Genomic DNA, 23,070 nt, shown 5'->3' on the forward strand with positions numbered 1-23,070 from the left:
TCGTTGTACTTATCCTACAACAGGCAAAATGTGCCAAAAACAATATCGATAACGAATTCTCTCAACTAATAATCTAGTTGATCGAGACCGCATTAGCCCTCCAGGCTAGCGTACGATATTGTTTCGGCTCCAAGCCCGGTACGGTCTGTAATTTGGGAACGAATATTGCCAATGATTTCAATAAACGTTATTTTAGTGAAAAATCAATCATGAATTCATATATGCATGTTAGAAACTGTTTGATTTTTGAATCAACAATTTTCACTATTTATTTTATTATTTATAACTATTTTTAATTTGATGTATTTTTCGATTAAACAAATTAAGGACTAAATAGTAGAGATGGTCGGGTTTGGCTTTTTTCAAACCCGAAAAATTTTTTTCCATCAAACCCGAACCAGACCCGAACCCGAAATTTTTTTTCCATCAAACCCGAACCAGACCCGAACCCGACCCGTACCCGACACCTTCAAAAATTTTCAAACACGAGCCCGACCCGAACCCGATACTTTCGAAAATTTTCAAACCCGAACCCGACGGGTACAAGTTTCGGGTTTGAAAAACTATTTTGGAATATTGTGAAAAACAAATTTTTACATCTTAATTATTAATTTTTTAAAGTTCAATGTTTGAACGTTTTGATTGAAAATAACGATTATTGATGTAATTTAATTCAGAAATTCTTATTCCTAAGTGTAGTCGTTTTGAGAAAACAATTGATTCACTGCTTTTCATTTCACATACTACATTCTACAAGGTTTTCTTGTTGTACCTGAAGGATTTCAAAAGTTTGAATAACAGAATTCGATCTCTGACAACAAAAAAATATAGTAGAGGAAATGTTTTCATGAGAATCTTTGAACGGCTACACTCAAGGACATGCTTGTCGTTTCTCCTGAGAGAATCACTGCCGTGTAAGAGAATATCTTTCAGTGTGAAAACAGCTGAAGAGAGAAGCGAATCGTGTGTAACTGAGGAGCTTACAAAAACATCGTGATGTAATCTGAATTATCTCTCCTGAGAGATAATAAACTAAGATTAGATTTCTCACACGAAAGGACATTACGCACTATAGCTACACTACAGAGCTCACTGCAGTATTTTTAGTGTCTTTCCACGAGTGGCAGAAGCAAACACAAAGTAGAAGAAAGAAGTGTAGTACAAAAAATTGCTACATGCAGCACTCATGTTCGAAAAGAAGCGCGCGCTGTATTTTAACTTCGCTCTTTTCACATATTGAGAAGAATAACAAGTCTGTTTAAGAATGTGTTCACTAAGAGTATTTCGCATAAACAAATATGAATTTCAGAAATGTACAAAAATTTGTTTTTCATGCTAATGTTTTGTCAGCTACCTGTTTCGCGTGAAAACGTACTATATGCTATGATATCTCTGAAATCAAAACCGTTGAGGCTTCTCCATGCGTCATGTACAATACTAATTTTTAAAATATCCAAGTCGTTATCAGAAACATAAGTTTTTCATATAATACTAATTTAAGTGTTTTTTTTATCAAAATAAAAATGACACGTTGTTTCTAAACTACTGACTTTTGTCTTTTCATTAATTTTGCTTTGCAAATGAATCGCAATGTCGTATATTTTTATACAATAGTTTCGTGATTTATTTATCAAGCGATTTATAATTAGCCTGAAATGAAAAACAAACAAACAATAATTCGCTTTGAAACAAATTAAAAAAGGGTGCGATTACCATAATCAGTGCATTTTTATGGAATAAAACCTAAATTAATTCACCCAGTGGTGCAGAAACCTTTGTTATACTAACTATAATTGTATACTTATTAGGCTGCCCATAATCGCATATCAGTCCCATCTTCATTTTCATCAAGTTGAGAAAACAGCACGTAAAGGTATTTTTCGTGCTTAAGTTATTTTAACTGTTGAGCGTGGTTTATTCCCACATTTTCGACATGATATAATGAGATAGATATTTACCATAACTTTTTATAAGAACGACAAGAATGCACGAGGGACTGGTATGCGATTATAGGCAGTAGGCCAGTAAATCACAAATCGTATAGCAACGTAAATCCAATTTCAGTTATGAATAAAACGAATTCAAAAGATAATTTTCAGAAGGTGAACCAAAGACGATCTTTGAACTATAGCTTGACGTGGTTTTTGCAAACATTATGGATGTTATCACTGGAGTATATGTAACACACTCGAACATATTTTTTTTAAATAAACAGAAACAGTAAACAGTAAATAGTAATAGATAACAAAGATGCTGATTTCATACTAGAACAGCGAATATGTATGTTTATTTTTTTTTCTTCCTCTGTGTGGACTCATCACTGCGACCAGAGACCTTTTGATCTATTGTGATATAGCCCAGGTGTTTTCTGTACTCCGCTCTTCATATTATTGGCAGTATCATCATTGAAGTGAATGATACGCTTTTATAATATATGTAATGTGTATGTTAGTTCGAGGCAGTTCTAATTTTTTAATTCCCCATAATCCAGGTTTGAATACCATATTCGCATTATTTTCAGAAATCGCAGGACCTAGAATTATTAATCAGCATCAAGTCTTTTTTACGAATTGAAGCAAACTTCTACTTACCTCAGATCAGCATTACAAAGAAAAAAATAGAACCATTGACGAAAGTTGTCAATTCAATTCTATCTCAAATGCATAATCTGAAAATGAAGGTTTTCGCGACATTTGAGAGATTTGGATTTTCGGAGTGTAGACGAGAACATTATTCTTTTCGAAGGCCTAGGCTGTACGATAAAATTCGAAATAAAGACTTAATGAAACTTCCTGCGATAACGAGAAATGGAATAACATATTTGCACTTTGTCTTAGATTAGAAACCAATATTTATATCTTATATGAGCGTAGTGTATCATATCATAGGAATAAGTGACTTTCTACCTGCGCACACTAGTAAAAGTGTATAGCCATGTAAAGTTGCTTCAGTTTCATCCAAACTTCAAATGATCGCATCTCGATGTTCACAATTTTTTAAATCCTTGGTCACGAGTTAAAAGTATATTTAGAACCTAATATTAAACATCAAATAAAAGTTCAACTGAAAAATTTTCCAGCTGTTCAAAACGTAGCATTGTAAACAAAACAGCGATTTTTTTTATGTTTTCTGCATCTGCAATATCTGCATCGCTAATTGTGTTACATTTGCACACTGTGGGATCCGGTTTTGCTTCAATGCTCCCCGAAAGCTGTAAAAGCTTCCTATTTTTCGCAAATCTGGGTTCAACGTACAATTGATTATATATTTTAAAAAAAGTGTGGACGGAAGCTTCGCAAGCAAGAAAAAAAGCTAAGTAAGCATTGCAATTTGCTCTAAAATTAATTTATTTACACCAGTCAAAACGCACTACGAAAAGTGTAAAAAATATGCAAAGTTGTCGATGATTGTTGCTTTCCTTTGAGAAATAAATAGCGATACGAAAAAAGAGGGATAGAGAAGAAGGGAAAGCAAGGAGAGAGAGATAATTATCCAGAAAGTAAAATATCCCATGTCTAAAATATACTTTGGTCAAAGTTCTACAGTTCAAGCAACCAATAAAAAATCGCACTCAGTTTGAGTTTCAAAGAGCTCCGGGACTTTCATTTGAGCATGCGAACATCAAAATCGGAAGATGCGTACTGTAAAAAGGGTGTTTTTTTTGTTATTTTATTTTGTTCGATTTTGATATACCACACGTATGAACAACATATTTACACATCTGTACATACAGGCACACATCCACATACATACAGAAATTGTTCAGTTCGTCGATCTGAGTCGATTGGTATACAACACATGGCCCTCCATGCCATTCATTTTGCCTTGAAAGTTAAATATCTAAAATAAAAAATACTCTTGGATCAATAATTCAAAATCTAAGCCACTAATCAAAAATCCACCCGGTAGCATTCTGGGGGAGAACAGTAGCTTTCGTTTGCGTATAAGATCATCAAAATCGGATATTGCGTTCTGTAAGAAAGGTGCGTTAGTTTTTTGCGGCACATACATACAGACAACATACATACACACACACACACACACACACACACACACACACATACACACGAACAGACATTGCTTAGTTCGTCGAGCTGAGTCGAATAGTATATACGATTCGGCCCTCCAGACCTTGGATCTATTTTGCGTTTTTCGACCGATTTTATAACCTTTGTTTAGTATAACAAAGGTAAAACTCAGACATTTTATTAATTTTATTATTTTAATGCAAGGCATTTAGCATAAAAAAATCTATTCCGACACTCTCATGAATTTGTTTTACTTCGGAAAGTCGGTTTTCGTCTGTAATGTTTGGTTTTGAAAAAAATCGACTTTGTACTTAGAAAATTATCGAGCTTAGAGAGTGAATTTATTTTAAATGGAGGATTTGATTGCAATTACTGAGATATTCATGTCAATCAGTGGCAAAACGCTGGGTAACACCCGGGCGGAAAATTTTCAAGTCAACTGCAAGGTTGCAGTACAATTATCTTGTAGCCAGTAATTGTAATTTATTATGTTTTCAAATGAAATAATAACAGCATTTGAAGCAAAGCAAAGCCTTGGCGCTACATTCCGTATTGGAACTCGACCTTCTGTTTATTTTACATAGACATCGCAGCCAGCTGTTTTAGTGTACAGGACTATTTCAGGGCTAGCGCAACGATCCTGCTGAAACTAACATTCTCACCCGAACCGGGACTCGAATCTACTACGACTGGCTTGTTAGGCCAGCATCGTATCTCAAGACCAGCTGGAAGGGAATAACAGCATTTATTCAGTTTAATACCAATTCATGGTTTTAGCAGATTTTAACACGTTTTGAGCTGATTGTTTTTTCATCTTGAGTTGTGCACATCATGAAGTGCACAGTTCATGACTAAAATTGTATCCTCTCAATACGTAATAAAATGTTGGTGCCTTGGTCACTCGGAGATGACAAATACAACAGTTGACTACCCAGTAAGAATTGTCGGGCCGATGTCGGACCAATTCGCGTCCGATTCTCCGATAGATCGGTCCAACAACGGGTCGACATTTCGCTCAACATCGGTCCGATGTCGTGCTCAAATGCAACAAAAATGTCGGAGATGTCGGACCAGGGTTCATTCGCTCCTAGGGGTTCATTCGTCTTCGTGCGTCGCGAGCGAGAGGGAAGTTTAGTTGTGTTTGTTTTGAAGCAAGTCCGGTGCGGCTGGCATGCGGACTTGGTCAAAACAAACACAACCAAACTTCTCCTGCCGCAAAGAGATCACAATGGCAATCACAATTATTTTAGGATAGTGCATGATTTATTATTTTTATCCACTATATACAAATGGATTTACGTAACGCAGATTCCATTGATATTATTCCCGCCGTTACTGAGGTGCACAATAAGCACCATCATTTTAAATCGTTTTAAATCAAGAAAGTATGCGGTGTCATGTACGTTTTATTGCAAGAAAATATTTGTAGAGTTCGAAGCAATATATTTATGAAACATTTAGGGTTTCTTAATAATAAAAATTATGATACCATTCACATAACGTAAAACGTGGTGGCGGGGCTGTGCGATTCAAACCTCATTGTGTGCGATGCAACAACGGCGATGTGCAGGTTGCTTTATTTTGATTATTTTGATAGCGAAGTATTGGATTAGAGCGCTTCATTTATAGGATGGTTCATGATTAATTATTTTTATCCACTATATAGAAATAGATTTACGTAACGCAGATTTTATTGATGTTATTTTCGCCGTTTATGAGGTGCACAATAAGCACCGTCGTTTTAAATCGTTCTAAATCTAGAAAGTAAGCGGTTACATGTACGTTTTATTGCAATAAAATATTCGTAGAGTTCGAAGCAATATATTTGTGAAACATTTAGGGTTTCTTAATAATGAAAGCTGTGAGATCCTTCACATAATGTAAAAAATAAATGAAACCTGACTTTTTTTCGTTCAACCTTCAATGTTCACCCTATAATTCGAAATTCAAAGCGATGGCATGTGTTTTTTTCTTTCATATTGATATTCAAACGAGACATTTGAGGAGAAATAATAGGTATTTCATTACTAAAAATATAATTCACAAGACTTCGAAAAACATGAAAAACCATGACTTTTCGTGCTTGATTCACCTCTAAATCAAAATCTGAAGCGATGATATGGTTTTTTTTTCTATAATAAAATGGTTGTTATTGTTTCGGATAGACATTTGTGGAAATGTTATGGTATTTTCTTTTCTTTACTTAGCTTATCATGCAAAATCATATCTTTTTATGCTCAATTTTCCTTAAAATCAAAGTTCATAGATATGAAGATGATATGGGTTTTTTTTCTACATTAAAATGTTCGGAGGGATATTTGAGGAGAAATATGGTACACGCATGTTTCACGTAGTTTTGTGATAAATGACTTTTAATGCTCAATTTACCTCTAAATCAAAATTCAAAGCGATAATATGTGATTTTTTTTCAATAAGTGTTTGTTGATGTTTAGAAAAGACATTTGAAGAGAAACAACAGGTACCTGATTTCTAAAAATTGAGATATTATTCACTACATAAAACATTTATAATGATGAAATTTAATGCGTAATTCGCCTCTAACACAAAATTCAAAGCGATGGCTTTTGCTTTGAATTTCGCGTGCTTTTTTACATTAAAATGTTAGATAATGCTTAGGAATGGAATTTGAGGATATCTGGCAAATGAAGAGAATATGGAAATATATTGCAAAAAACTCAATCTGGTAAATAAATAAAAAATGAGATATTGTTCTTAAAACTACGTAGACATGTAAAATCATGAAGGTTAGTAGCCCCAAAATTGATAAATTTCAATCACATCAATACGTTCAATTCAAATGTGCCCGCGATGTGATGTTTTTGAATATATACGCACCGATCAGGTTATTTCTTCGCCGTTTTTTCAAGATTTTTTTACGCGGATTTTCGAATTCATGTGGTTTTTCATAAGGTAAAAAAATCTAATGTTGCAAGTCATTGTTTTTGAGTTTCAGCTGGAACGGTATAATATATGACAAATAAATGTGTGCCGCCAATGTCAGACACATGAAGCTATTTTCATCAAATACGTAACTACAAACATTATAGCAATCGTGGTTGATCTTGCAGATTATTAGACCTAAACTTAAAAATAATAATAACAAAACAACCCAAAATGGTCATCCCATATCAACTACAGCTGCCATTTTCAATTTTGTGATGGTAATTTCCGGTTTCTGGCGAACATCCCAAGGTGGTCAAATACAATCCAATCTTAGGATTTTCAGAAACAGGATTATGCCCAGAGGCCAGAAATTATTCCCAATAGTAATTTTGAACTCCAAGATGACGTTTCCGGTGTCAGGAACATAGCCTTAAGTGGTATTTGGCCAATAATTCAAATACTTTCAAAAGAGAAACCCCAGACGTCTTTTTAAAGTCCAAAATGGCGACTTCCAGTTTCTGTAGTTAGAATAGCCTTAATCGCAAAATTAAACTGAATATGAGTATTTCAGTTCTGTGCGTTTTAATAATATTGATGTTACATTTAAAATGACGATGGAACTATAAGAGGTGAAATGTGACGTAATATTTCTGACGTGAGTTGCGCTAATGGGGCAGAGAAATATAAAAAGGTGATTCTTAATTTTGAATCTATCCCGAGCATCGCCGGTAACGGTCAACTAATTATCAATGCTGATGTAATTGATTTTTTAAAATAAATCGGTTTTGAACTGATTATAACGCGTATTTATTAGAAACAATTGATTTTTCTGAAATTTCAAACAATTTACATTGTTTGCCACTTCATTTATTTTTAGAGTAATTGTTATCGTACAGCCTAGGCCTTCGAAAAGAATAATGTTCTCGTCTACACTCCGAAAATCCAAATCTCTCAAATGTCGCGAAAACCTTCATTTTCAGATTATGCATTTGAGATAGAATTGAATTGACAACTTTCGTCAATGGTTCTATTTTTTTCTTTGTAATGCTGATCTGAGGTTAGTAGAAGTTTGCTTCAATTTGTAAAAAAGACTTGATGCTGATTCATAATTCTAGGTCCTGCGATTTCTGAAAATAATGCGAATGTGGTATTCAAACCTGGATTATGGGGAATTAGAAAATTCGAACTGCCTCGAACTAACATACATATTTGCTGTTCTAGAATGAAATCAGCATCTTTGTTATCTATTACTATTTACTGTTTACTGTTTCTGTTTATTTAAAAAAAAATATGTTGCTTCTATCCAGCATTTAAAGTTGGTTCTCGATTGAAAAAATAAGACTCATATACTCCAGTGATAACATCCATAATATTTGCGAAAACCACGTCAAGCTATAGTTCAAAGATCGTCTTTGGTTCACCTTCTGAAAATTATCTTTTGAATTCATTTTTTTCATAATTGAAATTGGATTTACGTTGCTATACGATTTATGATTTACTGGCCTTAATAAGTATACAATTATAGTTAGTAGAACAAAGGTTTCTGCACCACTAGGTGGATTAATTTAGGTTTTTTAAAAAAATTGACTTTCTTGGAATTTTTCAGTTGGGGCCAATGGAATGTCTGAAAAAAATATAGTTTTTTGAGTTTCGTTTAGCGGTAGGGCTTAAAGTTTCATGTTCTCACCTTTGGATGCAAAATTTCAGCTCAATTGGATTGGGTAGTGATCAAAGGTTTATTTTTTGACCGATGAAAAAAAAACAGTATTGATTTTTTTTTAAACATTTTTTAAGATAGTACCAGATTTCGATGTTTAAGCATTTTTAGAACATTTCGCATAAAACAATCGATTTCGACAATTCCTTGAGTGAAACCACTGGCCGAAGTACGATCGAACGAAAATTTGCATTGCAATTTTTTATTTGAGAAAACGAAATTTCTGCGCCCTACCGCCAACAAAATTCGAAGCTCATTTTGTTCCTATACATTCCATTGGCACCCTAATCGATCGGCTGTAGCTTGGAGAGTCGGTTGTATGTGCAAGTTTATGCAAGTGTTAGCTTTGTAATTTCCCTATTCAATGTTTTACAGGGTTAGGGTCTTTAGAAAACATAAGAAAATCTGGAAGGTGTTCATTGGTAAGGAAAAAATATTTTTCCTAATAAAACAATAAGTAACTCATCGGAAATAGTATAAAACAGTATGCGCTTTAGCGGATATTTTTTAAATTTTCAATTGGGAAAGCAAAAACAGCTTCTTCCTCTATGCTTCAAGTTGGATTCGATTCTCTTTGTTTTAAATTGGAAATGCTCTATAGTGTCTTTTATCTCTGCTTTTTTATACTGAGAGGCCTCCTGAATTGTTGAATTATCATCACCGCTCTTAGCTTTATCGGTTTATCAACATTTTTCACATTTTAGCGTAATGTTCTGTTATGCAAATATTTATTTTAATTTTTTGAAAAATCTCTCACATTATGTTTTGGAAAAAACTGTTCCCTTTTGAACGATTCATGCAAGACAATCAGAAAAAGCCTGGTCACTTTTTCAAGTTTTTAAGTCACTTTTTGGTCACTTTTTTCGAGCTTTGAAGTCACTTTTTGGTCACTTTTTTCGGAATTTTGGTCACTAAAGTCACTTTTTCTGACCAGTTTGACCACTTTCAGCCCTGGCAATGGCCATATGCAGCCCCTATTTTCCACATTTAAATATTCGTAAACACACCTGGAAGCATCCAAATGGAAAAGCCTGTCCCAGATCGATTACGCACTGATTGACGGTCGGCATTTTTCCGATGTTACTGATGGTAGATCTTTTCGGGAACCAAACATTGTCTTTGATTATTATATCATCGTTTGTAAGATCCGCGCATGATTGTCGAACGTGCTGAAATCTCGCACAGAAAGGACGATGCGTTTCAGCATACAGCGGTTGAAAACTGATGACGTGGCAGAAAGGTACACCAGAGAGCTGGATCAACGGATCGCAGAACAACAGGAGGAACGAGTGGAAGACATAAATAGGTTGTGAAGTAGTATTCACGGTGCCATTGAAACGTCTGCGAGAGAGGAGGTAGGTACAACTAGGAAACCTGTGTATTAGAGAAATGACAAGACACTCACCGTTAAGGCATCTGTCAACATCAAAACGGATAACGGCAATGCAAAATTATAGAGGTCGCCCGTTTTGATGTTGACAGTTGCCTTAACGGTGAGTGTCTCGGCGTATCTCTGGTGTATAGGCTGATTAGGAACAACGCGTAGAAGAGAGCGTAACGGCTGAGTGCCAAAGAGTGACGGACGAGAAGAACCGTGACAGGAGCCGCATACTCACTGGCTAGAGTCCACCGTCGGCAGAAGCCCGAGTACAAGAGCAGATGCTCGCCAGCATAGAAGATAACTTTACTAGAACCGACGTGCGGAGCTTCTATAGAACAGTCAATAGAGCCAGAAGCAGGAATTTCCCTGTGCCGATGACATGTAATGACAAGGACGGTTGCAGCTAGGTGGAAGCTAAGAGAAGAGTGGCCAAGATGATACCTCGGTTTGCTCCAGGTTTTTTGCACCAAACGTGATTGGCTGATTTTGACAGCACGCGTGTGTGACAATATTCCAAAAGGGTTCAGCTTGCCGTGTTGCTAAACAGCTGGTGTTTGACCCAATCATTGAGTAAGTAAAAGTGAAATATTGTGGACACAATTTTGTTTTGGTTGCGACAAATAAAAGCAAAAAAGAATTTGAATGAAGTGCCAATCCTTTGGTCATTAATTTTTATCGATTTCTCAAAGATGCAGAACCTTATCGACAGTGGCTAAAAATATGCGTAAAATCTGAAAAAGATATTCCAAATTTGAAAATCTCTCGCAATAGTCGCATATGTAGTGAAGGTATTTCTTTTTATTATTATGTTGTTTATTTAGTTGTTCATGGTAACGTGAAATCAAGCATTTCTTCATAAACAAGCAATTTTCCCCTTGATTTTGCAACAGGAGTTAAGTGTTTCGCCGAATATTTTTCATTGTGCTTTCTAGAAAAAGTCCGGAGAAGTGAGAAAAACAAGAAAAAAAAGTTTGGCAGTGGTAGTATGATGATATAAATAGAGACGAAGTTTTGTTGTATTGTTTTATATATTTTTTGTAATCTAATTTTCATTGTTGTGTTTTTTGTTAGATAAAAATAAAAATATCGAATAAATAAATTTCTCGGGTTGCACTGGATTTTGCGTAAGGCAGACGAAAATAATGTTCAACCGGGGATATGTTTCATAGCAAAGAAGAAGAGAAAGAAGCCACTTGGCCACTCTTCTCTTAGGGTGGAAGGAGCACTTTCAGACGCTATGGAACGGTGAGGAGCAAGGTGAGCAAAACAGGAATAGGATGAGAATTATGTGCGACGACCAAGCTGTGGTGGCACCAACTCAGGAGGAGGTAAAAACGTGATCAAATTAGTCAAATCGAAAATCAAATTGGAAAAATTGCTTTTTTATTGAAGAAGGAAAAAAGAATAATCTTGTTCTCCGACGAAAAGCTGCTTTATAGAAATTTATTAATTTAACTTCAAACTTCAGCTAATTTTCGGACCGTATTTATATTTGAATTAGAAGCCAGCAAAGTTTATTTACGACCAGTCGATGCCACCGGAAGATGGTCTCCTTCTGGGTGGAAACCATTCTCGTCCGCCGTGTATTTCACCTCTATGTTCGTTCCATCAGGTGCCTGGTAGGAGTAGCTGCCAGTTTGCACAATGGCTTGTGCATTTTCGGTTCCACTTCCGTCGGGTTTGGTCACTTGCACGCTCTTAACAGATCCCTGGTTCTGGGCTTTGATTCCGTTTCCGGTTTCGTAGTTATACTGGAAGCTTCCGTCCGGTTGAATATCGGAATTCGAACTAACTATTGGAGCTTGCGCGTCGGCTGATAAAGAAGAAGGAGATCCCTGTGGAGCAGCAAAGGAAACTGCAAGCAGCGTTACGAATAGTGCCAAATGGAGTGAGTTCATTTTTGAGTCAACTTCTAAAATGCCTCAAGAAATGATCGTTGGAAGAATTGCCCGAAGACTATGTCGAATACTTTAGATTATTTTGCTTTTATAGTCAACCGACAGTGTGTCAATACCAAACTATTGTAAATATTTTCGCCGATTTTGAGCAAGTGAGAGTGAACTTGGCCATCATTTTGCACCTTCTTTCGTCAAGGTGCGGTGCTTCACACCGTGACCTCATAACAAATTTGCACCGTTGCACTGTGCATTTGGTGGGTGATAATTACGGTATGACCGAATTGACTGTTTAACTTGCAAGTTATGTAAACCGTTCGTTAGTTTGTGTGAAATTCAATTATGTCACTGATCGCGGTAGATGCTTGTTGATTATGGATGCTGCAGATAGTAAACGATAATTTTCACCTTCAGTTTCAAGCAGACCGTACGTGCATTTGAAGCGTTATTCGATGAGGTTTTGCCCAGAAGAATTTTTTAAAAGCAGTTGTTTTAACACTTGTGAGGACAAGTTAAATTAGTATGTAGTTCGATCTGCTTTATGAAGATAACACAAGATAAAAGTTTCGTATAGTTTTTACTTGATTTGATACTAAATATACTAAATGGACAGAAAAGTTTAGCCGTCTTCTAACATTTCAAAACCTATTTAGTAGTCCGTCAAGTTCTTTAAAATTGTCGTTTGTTTTAAACTCTATCTCTTCATTCGAGTGGAACTGCTTGAAAGAGAGCCTTTCAATCGGACAAACAGGAAATAGGGCTCAATCTGGTGAATACTGCAAACAGTTTGTACTAATAATGCCTTCGATTTACCAGTTGTATCGCAAACAGAATAAGTGGAAACGTTGCCTTGGTGAAGAAGCATTCTTTTCTTCCTCGTATGCGACCATTTCGCCTTGATGCCAATGTCCAATCGATCCAATAATGTTCTATGAAATTGTTTATTAATTGTTCTAACATGTTCAAGGAAGTCGATCAATATTATGTCTTGCGAATTTGGAAAAGAATGCTTATGATACGCTTTTGAATGCTTCGAGCATCGTTCATCAGGCAACTAATCTGTCAGCTGCCGATTGGGCACAGGTGTGTAGTGGTATATCCATGTTCGGTCTATTGTAACAAATCGTTGCAAGAATTGTTTTCTATTGTGCGTAATTAATGTCAGATTTTTGGTCAATTGTTTAGAATCGCGATACTCATCGGACGCACAACTTCAAGTGTAAACATTTATGAATGATATGACTAATGCGTTACTTTCAGATGTGCGTAGTGCATCGGTGATAGGGGTACGACTACCTCGAAATTGAGCATACCAATACTCAAAAGTTGAATTAGCTGGATAGCAGATGTTCCATAACACGAAGCGCATACTTTGCCTGAATAGTAATTCATCCCATCAATTAATTGATACAAAAATAACTTTTTCCAAAGGTAACAAAAAAAACAAAACTAGCTTTACTGGGAGAGTTATAACTTGAGAACGAGTTAATGACATGTCATGAATTTTTGAATCTTGAAGGTTTTTGGTTTGCAATGCCATCTCTGTTTCACGCCAAAAACTTCTCAGCTCATGTGGTATATTTAAACAGAATCGAAAAATCGAAAACGCCAAAAATAAGGCCTTGTTCTATGAAACAATTTTGCTGGAGACATTGAGTACATTGAATAAATTTTTCTCAGTCAAATCTTAAACGAATACGATTTTTCGAGTTTCGATTACAGTGCACTGTGAGATTTTCAAATAAATCTTTCCACCAATTGTAAATGTCTTGAAATATAATACTTGGAATGTGTCGAAACTTTATGGAAGTTATTTCATAAAATGATGGTTGAAAACGTGCTCTGCGTATTTTGTCGTTTGATATTAGGTTTTTGTACTTTACGACCTTTAAAAGGGGATTATTCAAAAATGTACCATACGATGATTTTGAAATTTTGACCATAGATTCAGGACGTCATAACGAATCGAATGGTGTATTCAGGTTTTTTAGTGCATTTTTTATAATAACGGTCTGTGGGAGCACCGTGCAGCGTTTTCACAAAGAACGCGTTATCAATTTCTGAGTCTTGTGCAGGTATCCCAATGGTACAGTCATTTTTCACTGTTCTTGCTGTTTGTTCGTTATGCCTATCCGCGCTGGCAGTCCGATAGTCACATTGAGATCGCGTTAACAATGTTTATTTATTTACCTATGATGGATGTCGTGAGGCGGCTGTTAAAATAGGCTGTGGGAAGAAGAAGCGTAAGGACTGCTCGGCACCTTACCGACAGCCTTTGGCAAAGAAGAGCAAACTGGGCAATAGAGCGGCTGTGCACTGAAGGATGTGTGTGTCGCATATCGAATGTTATATACAACCATACATGCTCTCGTCGACATGGGAATAAGGTGAACAGTAAAGAAAAAACACATTCGTGTATAGGGAACTAGACGGCAACGTTATAGTCCCAATATATTTTATCTGTTGGCTGTCTTTATTTTGCCAATACCACTACTGTCATAGAGTTACGCTTTGGGATGTCGTCAAAAAACTGTCATCGCTCAGTACATTTTTCCCCTAGTCTTTTGCTTCTGAAAATTCGAAGTTGTAGCTCGAAATCGGCTATTTGTGGCTTCAATACCGTTTGGCCTTAAGCAGAACCTAATGAAAAAAAAAAAACGCTCAGCTAACATTTTCAGTAGATGATGCATTAATGCGCATCTTCAACTGTATTTATTATTATTATTATCTAGTTTAGGGACCTTTTAACTTGCCGTCATTTGGGTCCGTTTCAACTGTATTTGAAATGGATAAGGTGAGAGAAAAGCTTTGCAATCTTACGAAAGACAGATGAACATAGGCTGGAGCATAGACGCGCAAGGATAGACCAAAAACTTCAGAGAAATTATCTCCTAGTGATCGATAGAAACCACCACCTAGTTGCGGTATCATTGCGCTCAAAACCGTCGACCGTATACCACGCGCGACACCGCCGAACCCCGCGGCTCAACATTAAGCAGCTCCGGAACTCCCAGGCTGCGGATACGCGCAACAGCTTGAAGCGGTGTTACCCACAACGGAGGGGCTGGGCGCATTGCCTCTTGAAGACGATTCTCAGACGAAAGTAGCGCCAGCAAGAGGATCGTGAACATGAGGAGCTGGAGCAGATGTACCGTGACAGCGAAACGCGGAAATTCTATGGGAAGGTAAACCAGTCCCGCAGAGGCTATATGCCGCAAGCCGACATGTGCAACGACGCGGATGGGAACCTTCTCACGGATGCCAGCGAGGTGGTCGACAGGTGGAAGGAGTACTTCGATGGACACCTGAATGGCGAAACAGTAAATAGAAGCGGAGCAGGAACTGACCTAGAAGCACCAGCAGCGGATGACCGAGTACCAGTCCCCGATGTTCATGAAGTTCTTTGTGAGATCGGGAAGCTGAAAAACAATAAAGTCGCAGGCAAAGACGGACTGCCGAGCGAGCTCTTGAAACATGGAAGAGAGGCGCTGGCTAGAGCGCTGAGCTGGGTCATTTCCAGGATTTGGGAGGAGGAAAAACTGCCAGACGAGTGGATGGAGGGAGTCGTCTGTCCCATCATGGGAGCCCGTGCCACCACGGACCAGATCTTCTCAATCCGACAGATCTTACAGAAATGTCGCGAGTACAACGTGCCCACACATCACATCTTCATTGACTTCACGGCGGCCTATGATACAGTCGATCGAGAACAGCTATGGCAGATCATGCACAACAACGGATTTCCGGATAAACTGACTCGATTGATCAGAGCCACCATGGCGCAAGTGATGTGATACGTGCGTGTTTCGGGGATACTCTCGAGTCTCTTTGAATCGTTCAGAGGGTTGATACAAGGTGATGGACTTTCCTGTTTGCTGTTTAACATCGCCCTTGGCATCGGGCATCGACACGAGGGGCACAATTTTCCCAAGGTCTGTTCAGCTTCTGGGCTTTGCGACGACGCACGAAGATGACGCTGTACAAAACTCTGATAAGACCGGTAGTCCTCTACGGGATCGAGACAACAACGCTTCTCGCGGAGGACCTTAACGCTCTTGGAGTTTTCGAACGGAAGGTACTGCGGACTATCTACGGTGGAGTACAGACGGACGACGGGGAATGGCGACGGCGCATGAACCACGAACTGCACGCGCTGCTTGGAGAGAATCCCATTGCACACCTGGCGAAAGTCAATAGGTTGCGGTCACGTCGTAAGGATGCCGGACGGCAACCCTGTGAAATCACTTCTCTTCAGCAACCCTACCGGCACCAGAAACAGAGGGGCGCAGCGTGCACGATGGCTCGACCAGATCGAAGGAGACTTGCGGGTGATGAGACGCCTGGGGAACTGGCGAAACACAGCCCGAAACCGAGCAACATGGCGACAAATTCTTGATACAGCACGAGCCACCACGGCTCTCGTCTGATTGGTAAGGTAAGTAAGATCGATAGAAATCGAAAAAATCTCAAGAAAAACAAATATTACAGGTGAATCTACACACCTGCAAAATTTGTTTTGTGAACACAAGTAGAGTTATCGGTATCCTCTCTTATATTACAAAGAAAATATTATCGCAGTTCCCATCTTCACCCAGTCAACATAAACAAAATACTGGATTTTTTGGTAACACTGATAAACTGATCGTTGATGATGGGCAACCAATCCTTAGGGTGGCCATTTTGTTGAGTAGTTATTCCAATTACAGAATCAATGAACAAATTACAAACAATGAACAATTACAGAATCAATGAACAATGAACAAATGAACAATGAAACTAATGACTCCGTTATTTCGATTCGAACAGTTTCATTTTCAGTTGATTCCTTTCGGCCAGAGATACCAGATGTGTAGATTCGTCTGCAAAACGCGGATTTTTAGAGTCTGTGTGAAGGTTTTTATTGACTCGCAGATATTTGCAGTTTTTCAATGTTCCTGTAGATTTTTGCCAAAGTATTGTTATATTAAAGCAAACTTTTTCAAAATGTGTGCATGCATGCATGCGCGAGCGAAAGTTTTTCGTATCATGAGAAGTTGCAGACATTTTTAAAACATCTAGCATATCTGCTTTCTGCTACTGTTATCGAATCAAGATGAACAGTTTTGCTATCAAACAGATTCGATGACGAATTTCTTCATCGTCTGGTGTTCATCGGTTCATTTCAAATGAAATTGATGACTGTCTCAATCAGGGCTCTACATTTTCGAAACAAAACAATGGAAGTGAATATCTCGCGTTGTCATTTCGATTCGAACATTTTCTTTTTCACTTGATTCCTTTCGACTACTGTTATCGAATCACTTCTTTCTCTCTCTCCCGTCTGTTGTTCATCGGATCATTTCAAAAGAAACTGATAACTATTTCAATTGACGGAGAGAGTGACGGCGACAGAGACTCTATCCCTTCTTTCATCGTCTCAACTGAAGTTAGCACCGCATCGCGTGGTTTGATGATAGTTTTCTAATACCGCAAGCTGTAGTTAGAACGGCAATGCACAGTGTTTTATTTTGCTGATTTCGTGCGCAAAATTAATAGCGTCTTTAAATTTGATTTTAGTGACATACTTTATTCGGAACAGTTTCTATGTATTTTATCGTGCTTCTTTTAGAATATACAATTTAGTGATTAATTCACCTAGAAGTGATATGAAACATTTATTTTTTCAGGACAGTGAGATAGACAGCTAGTGTCTCCGAAAAAGTTGTGGCAGATAGTTTTACTAGTAACTTTGTCGAAGGTGTCAGATTTCTATCTCTTATGTTAAAAAGATATAAAAAGTTTTATATGCAAAGTTCACTAAAATCATATTTTTAAATATAACTTTTTTCCTGGATTTTTCTACATATTTTATACCTTCTACAAAACTATTAGCCAAACAGAAATAGACATTTTTGCTGAACATTTGATCTAGCTATGATCAAAAATAAAAAAGTTAATCAACCATTAACGGGTTTTCAATGGTTAGCTTCTTTTGAAATTACTCAGCCGTACGCAAAAATACGCAAATAACTTTTTGAAGTTCTGAAAGCGCGTCTATTCTACTTTCAAAAAATATAAAATCATTTGTTCAATAAAGTCTTTTCGATTGTTTCAATGAAAAAAATCTTTTGTATGAAAATTCTAACTTTATCAAATAACTTTGTTATTTCTAAACATAGCGTTTTACAATCTTCAGCAAAAATATGAATCCAATAAAATCGCGTAATTTTCTGAAAGGTCATAAAAATATAGAAAATCATGGGAAATATAGAAATAAAAATATGAATTTTCGGTCAAAGTTCAGCACATGACGTCATCTAAAGTGAATTGAAAATCGTATTAAAAATAAATACGAAATATAAGAGTAGAAATAGAAACTAACTGAATTTTTCTATGAAGCGATTCTGCTAAGACGCTCGAAATTTTTTTCTCCAATTTTTTCGAGCTATTTAAACTTTGTTTGTCTCTTTTCTCCCGCGACTCAACCGAGAATTTTTTAAAAATTATCAACAGTTTATCCATACCTTCATTACAACAGCCGCTCATAAGGATTCCAGAAGCTTTATAAACTCTACAAGGAAATTTGAAACAATCGATGAAGAAGACAGCAAAGAAAACAATTAACTGTGACTAAAAATTCATATTTTTCATTATAACTCTTTCTCATGATGATATTTTTATGACCTTCTAAAAAATTATGAGATTTTATTGGATTTATATTTTTGCTGAAGATTGTAAAACGCTATATTTAGAAATAACAAAGTTATAAAGTTAGAATTTCCATGCAAAAGATTTTTTTTATTGAAACAATCGAAAAGACTCTATTAGACAAATGATTTTATATTCTTTTGGAAGAAGAATAGACATGCTTTCAGAACATCAAAAAGTTATCTGCGTATTTTTGCGTACGGCTGAGCAATTTGAAGTTAAACTTACCCTTGAAAAACCGTTAATGAATAAATAACTTTTTTATTTTGAACCATAGCTAGATCAAATGTCCAGTAAAAATGTGTATTTCTGTTTGGCTAATAATTTTGTAGAAGGTATAAAATATGTGAAAAATCCAGGAAAAAAGTTATTTTTAAAATTATGATTTGAGTGAACTTTGCATATAAAATTTACTATATCTTTTTTAACATAAGAGATAGAAATCCGACACCTTCGACAAAGTTGCTAGTAAAACCATTTGCCACAACTATTTCGAAGAAACTAGCTGTCTGTCTCACTACCCTGAAAAAATAAATTTCCCATATCACCCATATCACTAAATCGTACATTTTAAAAGAAGCACTATAAAATACAGAGAGACTGTTCCGAATAAAGTATATCACCAAAATCAAATTTGAAAACGCTATTAATTTTGCGCAAGAAATCAGCAAAATAAAACACTGTGCAATGGCATCCAATAAAAACGTCACGCAAGCTCCGATCAATATTTCCTTCCTCTTTCCTATATATGCGTGAAGTAGTCTCCGTCAGCGCTCATTGTCATTTTCAATTGAGAATTGTCATGTGAGAGTGGTGGTGATAATCTCCGCTTTCAATTGAAAAGCATTTGTATCAGCATATCAGTTGTTAAAATCAAAGCAAGAGCAAAGCTCGAAAATGATACAAAAGCTTTTCAATTCGAAGCGACGGGTCAAAGCGTCACTATAACCTGATAATTGTCAATTGAAAATGACTTTGTCAGGCTCTGGTCTCAATTGACGGAAATTTTGACGCATATTAGGCGGCATACATAAGTTACGTAACGCTCATATAAGGGAGGGGGGGTATCCTTGAGCGTTACTATTTGTTACATCGGGGATGGAGGGAGGTAAGATCAGCGTTACGTAACAAAAAAAGTCTGGAGAGACTTTCCAAAAGCGAGCATTTTTATTAAGTAAATTCTTCTACAGCGTTAGGTAATTTTTATGGGGTGTTGGTGTTGGCGTTACATTTCATTACATATGGGGGGGTGGAGGTCCAAAAATTTTTGCGTTACGTAATGTATGGATGTCGTCTTATGACAATTTCCTCTTCATCAGTGTGTCATTTGAAATTAGTACCACATTCACCGCATCATGCCATTCGATGATAGTTTTCTTCCACTGCAAAACGCAGCTGGAATGGCAATGGCCAAAAAATCCATCACGCAAGCTCCGATTAATATTTTGAAAATTTTTGTTGCTGTTTTTCACTGGCTACATGGCACTTAGAGTTGTAAAACTGGTTTGGCGTCCCCCGTTTCATACCATGATTTTCACGATGTTCTTAATTCTCCCTTCTCTCTATATGCGTAAAGTACTTTATGAAAGTCAATGACAATCGTCAGGCGATAGTGATGCTGTTAATCTTCACTTTCAATTGAAAATCCTATTTTCTTTTTCAAGCTCTTCAGCTTTCAAAATCAAAGCAAGAAAATGAAACAAATGTTTTTCAATTGAAGACGGATCACAGCGCCACTGAAACTCGAAATTGTTAATTGGCGATGACACAGATTTTCAAGGTTGTTCCCATCTACTCCTCTCTTCTACGCAAGCAAAAATCAGACAAATATCAGCAGAGTCGTCAGGGCATATTGGAAATGACTTTTTCAGGCTCTGTAACTGATAATTAGCTTATCGTTACCTCGGTTTATTTCCTAGCAAAACATGATGAAACCAAAGTAAACACTCAGAAGAAATAGAAAACCAGCCAGTGTCTGATAAAATTCCACTTTCAGATTATAGGAAAATTCTCTCTAATTAGGCAGAAAAAATCTCACAAGAATCTTACTCCGGGACTTCGGGAAACTAGTCACTACCAAAAACTTTCAGGTCTATCATACTTCTAAATATAATAAACAAACATATTGATTCGAACTAATTTCAATTTTTTAACGGCTTTTACCCGTTAACATTCAAGTTCATTAGGGCAGACAATGTGTGCAGCAGGGGAAGCGAACTGCAAAGCGTCAGCTGACTCTTCTGTGTGTCATGAGTCATTCCTTTAAGTCGTATAAATAACGCTGGCACAGCAGAGTGTGTAGTTAGGGATGAGCAAAAGAATAAGTCGGCAGTGGAATGCGATACGCATATAAATTGTGGAACAGTACCACCGCCCCCGTAGTTTAATTGGTCAAAACACCATGCCGGAGACAGGGAGATTGCGGGTTCAAGTCCCGTCGGAATGCGGTATATTTTTCCAAATCTGTATCATATTTCCAGTTCGCTCATTTTTCGCTTCCCCTGCTGCACACATTGTCTGCCTTAATGGAACTTATTGATAAAAACAGGTTATATGTAAATTAATCCAATTTCAATTTCCTTGCAAAAACAACAAACCCACCATTGACGCATTTCATACATTTGTCAGGAAAATCGAGCAGATTGCTCAAGGCAAACGATGTTGTGACTCCTGTTAGAAAAAAAAACGCGGATGCTTCATTTTCAAACAGGAGGGAGCCTGAGTTTTTTCTCTCTTCAAAACAATAATTAACCTTTCACAAAACTTTAAAAAGAGAAACATATATTTTCAAAGCTCAAAAAAGGAGATACATAATTCCACGCATCCAATAAAACTGATGCCATAATTTTTCCAGCGAATGGCAATTTTCAGGGGGAAATTCGGCGTACAATACACCAGTCATGAGCGAACACACTATGCACAGACTTACTGTCTGCTTGGACATGTTCGATTTCTGTGACATTAAAAAAATTAAATGAAGACTCCATTTAATTTCATCTCGTTTCAACAAGAGAACAAATATTTGCTTCCACAAGAATGCACGCTATATTACATAGGTTATTTAATGTGTTGCAGTATCAATTTTAATCTAAGCGTGACATCATACCGAACTTTTACGTAAAACAATCGATCGTGAGCTTTCTAACTAACTTTCTTTTGTTTCGTTGTCGCATAAATAACACTACACATATTATATATATAAAAAAAAAAACTAATAGACTATCCTTTCATTTATTCAGAATGTAGTTATGCTTAATATAAATTTTATACACTTTGAGTATTAGATGACTAAAACTGTTAGTACAATCGTTCGATAACTGAAGTTTATGTTAGTGGAGCTGGTGCCACTGGCAGATGAGCACCCTGCGGATGAAAACCATTTTCATCGGCGGTATAACTAAGCTCAATGTTGGTACCATCAGGAGCCGGGTACGAGAAACTTCCAGTCTGCACTAGCGCTTGAGCTTGCTCAGTTCCGCTTCCGTCCGCTTTCTGCACTTGCACCGTCTTCAATGTTCCCTCGTCTTGAGCTCTAATTCCATTACCGGTTTCATATGAGTACTTATAGCTTCCATCGGGCTGGATATCTGAATTTTGGCTTACGATCGGAATCGGTGTATTCGAAGATCCTTGTGGGGCAGCACAGATAGCAACCACCAGCGATAGTAAAAGCGCTGCTCTAAACGAGTTCATATTTTTTTGTTTGCTCTGCAACTGAACCAAACTGATACTATTTGGTGTCAAGTCGAAAGGGAATTCTTTTATAGTCGACAAAGGACTGGACCTACATAATTATCACTCCCCAACAAATCGGTTGAGAAACAAAATCAAACTTGACTATCATTTGACACCTGCACCTGTCGAGGACGCCACGCAGCAGATGACAGAATTCACACCATTTCTAACAATTCGATATGAATAGCCATACATTTAGATGCTTGCATTCATGCGGGTTAAGCTCTAGGATACAACGTGGCAGCTTCAGACAAGCTTTCTTCTTGAAGGTCAGGACCTTCAACTCGCCCGTAAGTGCTGTTATTTGTGTCTCTAGTATTGGTCGAACTAGGACGGTCTAGAAAAAAGATGTCAGAAGGATGTTACCATTTCAAAACCATTATAATGTTCGTTATTATGTTCTATAAGCAACTGTATAACTTTCTTAGACTTTTTTTATATTTTCTCAGAAAGCTCAATAAAGTACCTCTATTTTGATTACTTAACATGTTTCCTAGGTCAAACCAGATCAGAGATAGAGCTGGTTCATTTGTTCGGGATTCTACAAGAAGCAAACTTTCTAGCGTCAATCATCAACTTTGCATTCATGGTTGCAACGGTAACCCATAGTTGCTTAAGTTAATCATCTATAGCATTGTTCAGTAGCATATACGACAACGAATTTTGAACTGCTGCGTAGGCCCCAGACATTTTGATACCAGAAACTGGAATACTGGTTTTAAT

At 36.9% G+C, this 23,070-nt stretch overlaps 3 protein-coding genes across 11 annotated transcripts in view; all 3 read right to left on the reverse strand.

The window, feature by feature from the left end:
- The window catches only part of LOC129727165 (uncharacterized), a 57,200-nt gene that overhangs the window by 10,793 nt on the left and 23,337 nt on the right, over positions 1-23,070 (reverse strand). The window lies entirely within an intron of this gene.
- On the reverse strand, positions 11,392-11,999 carry LOC129727172 (larval cuticle protein LCP-17-like). The gene has a single exon (XM_055684706.1). The coding sequence runs from the start codon at positions 11,926-11,928 to the stop codon at positions 11,545-11,547; it is 384 nt and encodes a 127-aa protein (XP_055540681.1). The 5' UTR covers positions 11,929-11,999; the 3' UTR covers positions 11,392-11,544.
- On the reverse strand, positions 21,869-22,331 carry LOC129727174 (endocuticle structural glycoprotein SgAbd-8-like). The gene has a single exon (XM_055684708.1). The coding sequence runs from the start codon at positions 22,303-22,305 to the stop codon at positions 21,937-21,939; it is 369 nt and encodes a 122-aa protein (XP_055540683.1). The 5' UTR covers positions 22,306-22,331; the 3' UTR covers positions 21,869-21,936.

Source organism: Wyeomyia smithii, chromosome 3, assembly GCF_029784165.1.
Source record: "Wyeomyia smithii strain HCP4-BCI-WySm-NY-G18 chromosome 3, ASM2978416v1, whole genome shotgun sequence".
Lineage (NCBI taxonomy): Eukaryota > Metazoa > Arthropoda > Insecta > Diptera > Culicidae > Wyeomyia > Wyeomyia smithii.